General features: G+C 43.5%; 1 protein-coding gene across 1 annotated transcript in view; it reads left to right on the top strand.

Moving 5' to 3' along the window:
* Positions 1–5,399, top strand: part of LOC109827291 (MLO-like protein 1) — a 9,065-nt gene extending 3,666 nt beyond the window's left edge. The window contains exons 3-14 of the mRNA XM_020394286.1: positions 1,727–1,932; positions 2,292–2,408; positions 2,519–2,573; positions 2,656–2,744; positions 2,827–2,901; positions 2,996–3,084; positions 3,226–3,275; positions 3,355–3,395; positions 3,774–3,983; positions 4,496–4,563; positions 4,694–4,754; positions 4,840–5,399. Coding sequence (XP_020249875.1) covers positions 1,727–1,932; positions 2,292–2,408; positions 2,519–2,573; positions 2,656–2,744; positions 2,827–2,901; positions 2,996–3,084; positions 3,226–3,275; positions 3,355–3,395; positions 3,774–3,983; positions 4,496–4,563; positions 4,694–4,754; positions 4,840–5,157 — 1,379 coding nt within the window. The 3' untranslated portion in view covers positions 5,158–5,399. The remainder of the gene's footprint in view (positions 1–1,726; positions 1,933–2,291; positions 2,409–2,518; positions 2,574–2,655; positions 2,745–2,826; positions 2,902–2,995; positions 3,085–3,225; positions 3,276–3,354; positions 3,396–3,773; positions 3,984–4,495; positions 4,564–4,693; positions 4,755–4,839) is intronic.
* Positions 5,400–10,174: the final 4,775 nt, after the last annotated feature.

Genomic DNA, 10,174 nt, shown 5'->3' with positions numbered 1-10,174 from the left:
AAAAAAAAAAAAAAGAGAGTTGGTGGCCGGTCATGTGAATTGCTAGCTCCGTTGTCAAATGTAACCAAGTGTTGTTGGTCACATGTGCCTCCCCCGCTGTAAGTATAATCCGGCATCACCTTCTCCTCATTTAACAAAATAACACTTGACGATTCCTCTAACACTAGCCATCATAAAAGGATGGCTCCTCGTCATATGCACGGGTGAGATGAGCCTCCTGTTCATAAGGTTGCGAGTTAGCGGCGTTGCTTGTGGAACACTCTGACTGAAAGTGCCCCGTATACTCCGCGCAATTGAAGCATTTAATGTGGATTTGTCTTGAACCGCCAACTTGTGCTTGTGCTACTCTCCCCCTCCTGGCGAGCTGCACCTCCATGGCCGAAACCACCTCCTGGACGTCCTCCTCTGCCGCCGAAGCCGCCTCGGCCTGCCTGGCCGCCGTGCTCCCCTCCGCGGCCTGCTTGGGCAGCGTGGTGCTGCTGCCCGCTGCCGTGGTGCTGCTGTCCGCCTCGGCCTCTTTGGCCACGGCCACGCCCACGACCGGCCCCGCGACCTCGTCCTCGTCCGCTGCCATCATTGGGTGTAGTTGTTGAGAGGAAGCCTCCGCCGTTGTTCTTGCTCCTTGCTTGCCACTCCGCATGCGTCAACAATAGGTGATCGTCGACGTTGTTTCGAAAAACACGTGCCCTCTCCTCGTGGGCTTTGAGACGCCCGATCGCCTCCTCGAGTGTCATGTCGTCGATGTCCCCGAACTGTTCAATCGTGGAGACGATAGTAAGGAATCTCTCCGGTACCGCCCGAAGTAGCTTTCTGACGACGTAGTTCTCCTCCATCTCGCCGCCTAAAGTCCGGATCTTGTTGACGACTCCTGTCAACTTCGTCGAAAAATCGTCGACGTTATCATTCTCCTTCATCCGGAGAAGTTCGAACTCGGACTTCAAGGTCTGCACCTTCGCGTTCCTCACACGATCCGCTCCTAGATGCATTGTTTTCAACGTCTCCCATGCCTCTTTTGCCGTTTGCTTCTCTGCGATCACCATCAAAGTCTCTTCAGGAATCCCCTGGTAGATGGCCGCCAACGCCATCTGATCCTTCCTGTGTTCCACGGACGCGCCTGCCGCGGGCTCAATGGCATCCCACACGTCTTGAGCCTTCATGTAGACTTTCATCTTGATTGCCCACGAAGCATAGTTGTCCCTCGATAACGTCGGGTATTGAAGAGTGAGCGAACCCACCTTGGTCGTCATCTTCTCCGAACTCGTCATCTCTTCAGATCTTGGTTGGTACTTAGGCATACACCGCTCTGATACCACTTGTTGGCTTTGAGAATAGGATCGGCCTGAATCAGATCTGAAACTGATTTGAGAAAATCTGTAAATACTGTAGCAACCGAACCTGGCAGTTTTTTTCCAGAGAACCGAACAGCAAGCACAGAAAACAGAGAACAAAAGCTCTGTCTTTGGTTGATGAAGCCGATTTGTAAAGGAGCAGGAACAACAAATTGGAGCAGGGAACTTTTTTGATTTCTTTTTATTTCACGTTATCAAAACCATATAGGTTGTTTACATATATATATATAAGGACTAAGATTACAACTCTAATCTTATCCAATAACTAGAGAATTATCTACTAACTAGTATTCTACTCTAACTAATTTTAACTCAACTAACAATCCGGACTGATTAACAACTCACAATTATGTATCATGGGTGATGTGATTTTGCAGAATTGATGTTGTTGGGGTTCATATCTCTACTCTTGGTGGTGTTTCAAGGAACAATCCAAAAAGTTTGCATCCCTAAGAACATTATACAGCATATGCTCCCTTGTAAATATTCCGATGAGGCGGCTGCTCAGGCTTTCACTTCTCTGATTCATGTCAATGGCCGACGATTGCTGGCAAGCTCTGGCTCTGGCTCAATCTGCAAAAAGGTTTGTCGGAAATCATGTGATAATATTTAATTTTAGGATTAATTGCCACTAGAACCCATGAAATATATATTGTTTTTCGGACTTACTATAGCCTTGCAATTTAATTGTTGCTGATAGATCGCCTGAGTGAAAATTTTCGACTCTTTTATCCCCAGAGAGTCTGTTTGTCAAAAAATAATTTTCTCTATCCCTGAGAGAGTAAAAGAATCAAGTGAAATTGAATCAGGGGTCTGTCTGCAAGAATGAAACTATAGGGGAAGTAAGTTCAAAACAACGACACTAAGGAGGTCTATCCGCAACCAACTCTTAAATATTATTATTAAGAAAATTGTGTTTTAGCTGTTATATTTTTGGTACAGGGTAAAGTTCCAGTGCTCTCTGTTGAAGCCATCCATGAGATGCACCTCTTCATCTTTGTTTTAGCAATAACTCATGTGACCCTCAGTGGTCTTACTTTGTTTTTTGGAGGGTTAAAGGTAATACATAATAAATAAATAAATAAAAATGAAAATGCCTCCTTTTCATGTTACATGGCCGTTTATTTTCTTTAAAGTCTATTTTACAATATTCTGTCCTCATGGTTTAGATGCGACAATGGAGGCGTTGGGAAGAATCAATTCAGAATAATGTCAAAGTTCACGGTATGCATATTTATGATGCTTGAAATAAATTTTTCATATAGACTTCCTACAGTGCCCTAAATTGAAGTAATTCTATGTGCAGTTTCACCCTCCAAAAAAACTATGTTTACAACTTTAAGGGACATCCCTAATGGTATTAGTGATGATCGAGGGATAATATTAAGTTGGTTGGTGAGTAATGAGTTTTATTCATCGCTAATCAGCCTAATCGCCATTCTTAATCTTAATCTTGTCATTCTTTTGCTTGTTTCAGAGTTCATTTTTCAAACAGTTCTATGGATCAGTATCCAAATCTGACTACACTACAATGAGACACTATTTTGTAATGGTAAGCAAATAATATTAGTAGTCACTTCTGTTTCTTAATGTAATTTTCTTCTTGACTATAATCTGCTTTATAACCCCAATTTATTTTCTTGCAGACTCATTGCAGGGGCAACCAAAAATTTAATTTTCAAACGTACATGGTACGAGCCCTTGAATCAGATTTTGAGAAAGTTGTTGGTCTAAGGTATAAAAATACCAACTTTTATGCTTGTTTTTGGTCAACAATGATACTTGACACAATACTTTCTACATTATTCTGTGATACCTCATAATGGATAATTCTACATAAGGTTAATAGCGGATCTTTTTTTGGCTAATGTTGCAGTTGGTACCTTTGGATTTTAGTGGTGGTCTTGCTGTTGATTAATGCTTACGGTGAGTGAATTAAAATTTTAATTTATTCAATACTTTGAATATTTCTTGCATTATTTATTTAATTTGTTCCTCTCTGCAGGATGGCATGCATATTTTTGGATATCACTTGTTCCTTTAGTTGTAAGTATTCCAGGATTTACTTTGTATTAGATTCTTTTATATATTTTATCAAACTGCATCGTCATCTCAAGCACACAATACTCACAAATTTATGAAAAATAAGATAAATTTATATCGACGTGTTATAACTAGTTTCAGATGAAGTGTCATGAATAAATGGTTGACCATACAATACTATGAAAACCTGAAATTATTGGGAGAAAAGTATGGAGTTCATGTATAAGTACTATCAGTGCTCCTGAAATGATTCACCAAAAAAAAAAAATGCAGAGGTGCGTACTGCAAAGAGATTAGCCTTCAAAGATTCAGCATAAACTTATGAAAAGAATTTTTGCAGGCAAGGTCTTTGAATGACTGGGGTTTTTCTTAAATATACAGGTACTACTTACTGTAGGCACAAAACTGGAGCATATAATCATTCAGTCCGCTCACGAGATCGCAGAGCAGCAGCTAGCTATTGAAGGTGGTCTGGCTGTTAATATTACAGATGACCACTTTTGGTTTCATAGACCGAGAATTATGCTCTTCTTCATTCACTTCATACTTTTCCAAAATGCCTTTGAGGTTGCAGTTTTCTTCTGGGTATTGGTAAGTTATTCAAGTAATTAATTAACACTAAATTTTACTGTTAGAAGCTTTAAATTGTTCGGCAGCCTGTAATTTAAGCATCTCCAATATATAGATCAGATTAGTTTGGATGGTCTCCATGTAACATTATCCATGTGCCTTTTGCCAAATAATCTTTTAATTCAGAAACTCAATTAAACCCTTTTTAATTATAGAGAAGAGTGAACAGGTATATGCAGGAACAAGCATATGCATCATAAAATTAGCTTAAAGACACCTGGCCATGGGATACTGCAAATAATTTGTCCCGAAAAATTATAATGGAAGTAAAAAACTAATAGTGAATCTACATTTGTGCAAGAGTATCATGAAAAATACCCCATACTCAGTAGTGAATCCATACCCGTGTTGTCTCATAAAGAATACCTAATAGTCTAATCACTCCTACAAAATTGAGAGTTAAATTGGTAGAAAAACATTGTTATGTTGTTCGAAGACAGAAAACAAGATATTAACTCTTTTTTTTAATACAGATAACGTATGGAATTGATTCTTGCGTCATGGATAAACCTGGATTTATCGCCTCCAGACTTCTAATCAGGTACCAAGAAATCTCTGCAAGCCTTTAGATGTGCAAAAAAAATTTATCACATTCTATTCTGAAAGGGAAAAAAAATGATGTATCCCCAACATGCAGTCACTAAAACTTTATTTCATTTATTGTGTTATAGTGTGTTTGTACAAATAATCTGCAGTTACAGCACACTACCACTCTATGCCTTTGTAGCCCAGGTAAATTGATATCATATTCTTCTCTTTTACTTGTTACATAAATTAAATGATTAATTTTTTTTCCCTTTTCCTTTGTGGTTTTAAGATGGGGAGTGCACTAAAAGGTGTCATATTTGAGGAGCATTTTCAAGAAAGCCTCGCTGGTTTGAGCCGTAACTCAAAAAGGAGGAAGAGTAAGAGAGTGGTTGACGAAGATAGCGCACAAAGTTCTATGGAGTTAGAGAATGCGTCAGCGATAAGTGAAAACGCGGATGTTCGCAAGAATTCGCTTATGGAGCTGATGAGAAAATACAAGGATTCCGTGACCGAAGATATCATTCAGGAAATATTGGAAGCAGAGAATGTGCCTTCTAAAAGTGAGATTGTGGAAGCTCAAACTGTCGAGCAAGGGGATGAAACCTGAACAATATATGTACGTTGATCTAATGCAATTTTACCGGTATCTCTATTTAAGTTAGGTACGGTTGAAACAGTAAAAAATAGCTGTACTTAATACATGTATTGTGGTGAGCTACAATTTTGTTTGTGAATAGACGTAGATGTTGTATTATGGATTTCCAAGAAGGGGATATTGGAAACTTCTATTTGTATAGATTTCGTAGGAATTGATTTGAAAGGTGAAAGTGAACCTTGTACCAAATACAAAAGAGGTTGCAAGTTGTGAATAAAAAGATGTGAATGAAAGTGTACCTCGTACCAAATACAAAAAGAGATTGCAAGCCACGAGTACAAAGATGTGATTACTACTTTTCTCTTCTCTCTCTGCATAGCTTTTCTGGAATACCCATATTTGTACAGGGTTTAGCTTTGTTTACTCTCCAAATAATGTTGGTTAGTTCTCTATACGCTATACATTTTTTTTGGAAGCAAAAATAGGGTGAGAGATGCCCTATTCAAAAGATTTTATAAAGATAGATAATTGAGTAGTTTATGCAAAGAGTACCACGAGAATAAATAGATGATTATCAAGATATAGTGGAAAATGATCGGACCTTGCTGTCACTCTTCATAGCTGTACACTAAATAACCAAATACTTTATACTCTATACATATCTGCATTGTTGACATATTAAAAATATGTAGGAGGTTATTTGTAAGTTTATGTTGGTAGTGGCCTATATAAGCCAAAGAGATTTCAGTAATAACTAAGAGGGTTTTCTCTATCATCAAAATGGTATAAGAGCGAGGAACCTAGCCATCGCCCACTCCCAAACCCTGCCGCCACCCCCTCTGTTCGCACCCCCTCCCGCTGCACCCCTCTCGCCGCCCGCTACAAACCCCCCCGCTGCACCATGCCCCCAACCCACCGCGCCGCACCGCTGCATCCCCCCGTTGCACGGCCCAACCTGCACCCCCTCTTCCCCGTCTGCAAGCACTGCCCCCCCGGTCGTTGTGCCACAACCCCTCCCCGTCAGGGCCCGTGCTTCTTTTCGCACCACTACACCCCGCCTCAACCCTCCCTTTTCGCCTGCACCCCACCCCGTTACACAGCCCCCCCCCCCCCCCGCTGCACACCCCCCCTCTCGTGCACCACTACACCCCCCGCCTGCAAACCCTCCCTTTTCGTTGGCACCCCATCCGCTACAACAGCCCCCACCTCCGCGCACAAACCCCCCTCTGCCCGTCGCACCGCTACAACCCTTCCCTTTTCGTTGCGCCCCCCCCCCCCCCCCGCACGCGCGCTGCCACACCCTTCTCCCGTACACACCACTACACCCCCGTCAACCCTCCCTTTTCGTTGCAACCCCCACCGCTACACAGCCCCCCCCCCCCACCCCCCTCCGCGCCGCTGCAAACCCCCCCCCTCCTGCCCGTGCACACCACTACACCCCCCGCTTAGCAACCCTCCCTTTTCGCTGCCACCCCCACCCGCTGCACAGGCCCCCGCCCTGTACAGAGCCCCGCCAGCCCCCCCGCTGCCACCCCACGCCTGCACAGCCACCCCCCTTTTTTTCGCTAACTACCCCTCTGCCGCACCCGCTGCCCCACCTACACCCAAATCCAACACCACTTTCCCCCAACCCTAGCCGCTTCCCGCTAAGCCTCCGTCGTTGTGCTGCTGCCTCAGTCGATGATGTGTAGTTTGTTGGATTCTCTCGACATATCAGTCATAGAACTGATGAAAGGATGTGTGACTTGTCAGATTCCCTCGACATATCAGTCCTAGAACTAATGAGAGGAAGAGTGTATATCCCATGCTGTTGAGATATATCACTTCGATTCTTGTTTCCTTTGAGAAACAAGGATTTAGTTGAGATCTTACTCTTGTTGTGCAGCAGAAGTGCTGCCAAAAGTTTCATTGCGCACAACAAGGATTCGAAGAGAAGAAGGAGAACATGTGTTTGATCTAGAGCCTGATCGATGGAGGAGATCATCAAGAAGTTGAACCCTGCGGAGGTCTCAACTTTGATACAGCTGATGAAGTTGTCAGCTGGTGAGAGCGCGATAAGGCCACCGGCAAAGTTGAAGCTTCCAACCATCGATCTGAAGCTTGATGGATCAGCTACTTACCTGAGTTATTCACGACGGGTGAGATACACCCATGCATGGAGGAACCTGGAGAGATACTTGACAGGAGAGAAAACAGAGCTGGCTGAGAGCTAGGCGGGAAGAAATGAGTGGAAGTCCACTTATATGTTGGTGTACATCTGGCTCCTCAACTCATTGGTTCAGTCGATCGCCGCCACGGTAGATGGCATCGGGAAGGTGAAGGATGTCTGGGAGAAGTTGAGGAGGGCCTATGATGGGGTGGGGAATAACCTGAGGGTGTTCCAGATCAAGGGAGAGATCGACGCCACAGTCCATGGAGAGAGGATTGTACATGAGTATGCCACAGAGTTGGAGCGCCTGTGGCTGGATTATGATCACTTCTCACCTTGGGAGAGCTGCAAAGACCTAGAGTGTAAGGAGCGAGAGGCCTTTCTATAAGAGAGGACTATGGTGTTTCTCAAGGGGCTGACATCAGAGTTTGCTCAGAGGATTGCATCGCTTCTAGCTCAGTCGAAGATTCCTACACTTGAGGAGGCAGTCTTGGCCATGATCGAGGAGGAGACTCGTATTAGGCTGTAGGCTGGGATAGGTGGACTTCTTATGGTGAAGTCAGCACTAGCTGTCTCCAACTCTGGCAACACTGGATCTAAGGGGGAGACTCGGTAGTGCTACAATTACGGTAAAATGGGTCATTTAAGGCATGTTTGTACCAATCCACCCAAGGAAGGAGATTCGGGTGGATGTGGATAGTTCGGAGGTCGTGGACATGGCTGTGGGGGTCGACGAGGTGGAAGGGGAGCATGCAACCGGGCGAATTTGATGGTAACAGAGGGAGAGGAAGCAGCAGAGATGGTCTTCACTGAGGAGGATCATGCACTCCTGGAGATACTCAGGAGAAAGCAGAGAGTAGCAGGAGATGGAGACAGGAGGAGTGGGACTGAGGAGGCAGCCAATGATGCCAAGTCCCTTGCCAACGCCTGTCTCGAATCCTGAGACACCTACATCACCACCAGATTTCTCCCAAGGTGATATCATTCCTCTCCTTACTCCTTCCACACCAATATCAGTACGGAGGACTACTCGTAACAATGCGGGAAATCCTTCTGATAGATATGGTTAGGATCTTACCCAGCTTGTATCATATTCTAACATCTCTACTGCACATGGAGTATTCATTGCATCATTGGACTCTGTTACTGTGCCTAATAATTGGCAGGTTACTAAGAAGAACCCAAAGTAGAAAGTGGCTATGCACGAGGAGCTAGAGGCTCTTGAGAAGAACAGTACTTGGGATTTAGTAAAACTACCATAAGGGAAGAGAGCAGTTGGATGCAAGTGGGTCTTCACTGTGAAGCAGAATCCAGATGGATAATTTGAACGCTACAAGGCTCGTATGGTGGCAAAAGGGTACAATCATACATATGGCATCGACTATGATGAGACTTTTGCACCGATGATGAAGATGAGCACTGTTTGGACCTTGATCTCTCTGGCAGTAAATGGTGGATGGAAGCTACACCAACTAATTATGAAGAATATATTTCTTTATGGAGATCTAGTGGAAGAGGTATACATGGAGATACCACCAGGATTCGACACAGATCAGACAGTGGGCAAGGTCTGCAGATTGAAGAAGTCTCTCTATGGGCTGAAGCAGTCTTTTCGTGCTTGGTTCGACAGATTCAGGAGGGCTATGATAAGTATGTGGTACTAGCAGATTAACACCGATCATACCGTGTTTTTTTGACGGAGTGGAGGTCACATTACCATTCTTACGGTATATGTGGATGATATGATTATTACAGGGGATGATGAGAAGGAGATTGCCCAACTCAAAGTGAGACTGGGTAAGGAATTCAAGGTAAAAGATCTTGGCTTGTTTCGATACTTTTTTAGAATAGAGATAGCTCGAGAAGTGGAGGGGATTGTCTTCTCCCAAAGGAAGTATGCACTGGATCTTCTAAAAAAAAAAGGAATGTTAGGGTGCAAACCTGCAACTACACCGATCGACCAGAAGTTCAAGCTAGGTGCGAAGGCTAGAGAACCAGTTGATCGTGACAGATACCAGAGGCTGATGGGTAGGTTGATCTATTTGAGTCACACACGTCCCGATATCTCTTTTGCAGTGAGCGTGGTGAGTCGCTACATGCATGATCCGAGGAAGGGTCATATGGACGCAGTGTACCAGATTCTAAGGTATTTGAAGAGTGCCCCTGAAAAACTAGTTGTACTGATGATAGGAGGTCCACCTCAGGATACTACATCTTTATAGGAGGTAACTTGATCTCGTGGAAGAGCAAGAAACAGTCAGTGGTGACGAGATTAATAGCTGAAGCAGAGTATAGAGCTATGGCCTTGGGAGTTACGGAGTTGTTATGGTTGAAGAGTATGCTGGTGGAGCTGAAGCTGGATCAAGGAGCTAAGATAAAGCTGTGGTGTGATAACAAGTCAGCCATTAGTATCGCCAACAATTCAGTGCAGTATGATAGAACCAAACACATCGAGATCGATAGGTTCTTCATCAAAGAGAAGTTGGACACTGGAGGACTACTGGAGTTAAGTCATGTTCCAACTAAGGACCAGACAGCAGACTGTCTGACTAAGGGACTTAGCTCAGTAGATATGATTAGAGCATGTGACAAGATGAGCTTAGTGGATATCTTTCGCCCATCTTGAGGAGGAGTGTTGACATATTAATAATATGTAGGGGGTTATTTGTAAGTTTATGTTTGTAGGGCCTATATAAGCCCAAGAGATTTCGGTAATAACTAAAAGGGTTTTCTCTATCATCAAAATGCATAATTTGCTGAAATAGACAATGATGAACTTCTGCTTATTTCAAAATAATCAAGAAATCATCATGCTACTAAGTCAATGATAAATCATCATATTTAAAAAAAGTCAATGATAAATCATAAGGACAGCAGAAA

This window comes from Asparagus officinalis, unplaced genomic scaffold (genome assembly GCF_001876935.1).
Source record: "Asparagus officinalis unplaced genomic scaffold, Aspof.V1 AsparagusV1_Un106, whole genome shotgun sequence".
NCBI lineage: Eukaryota > Viridiplantae > Streptophyta > Magnoliopsida > Asparagales > Asparagaceae > Asparagus > Asparagus officinalis.
The sequence above is the reverse complement of the archived record's forward strand: the minus strand, read 5'-3'. Positions and strand labels throughout refer to the sequence as shown.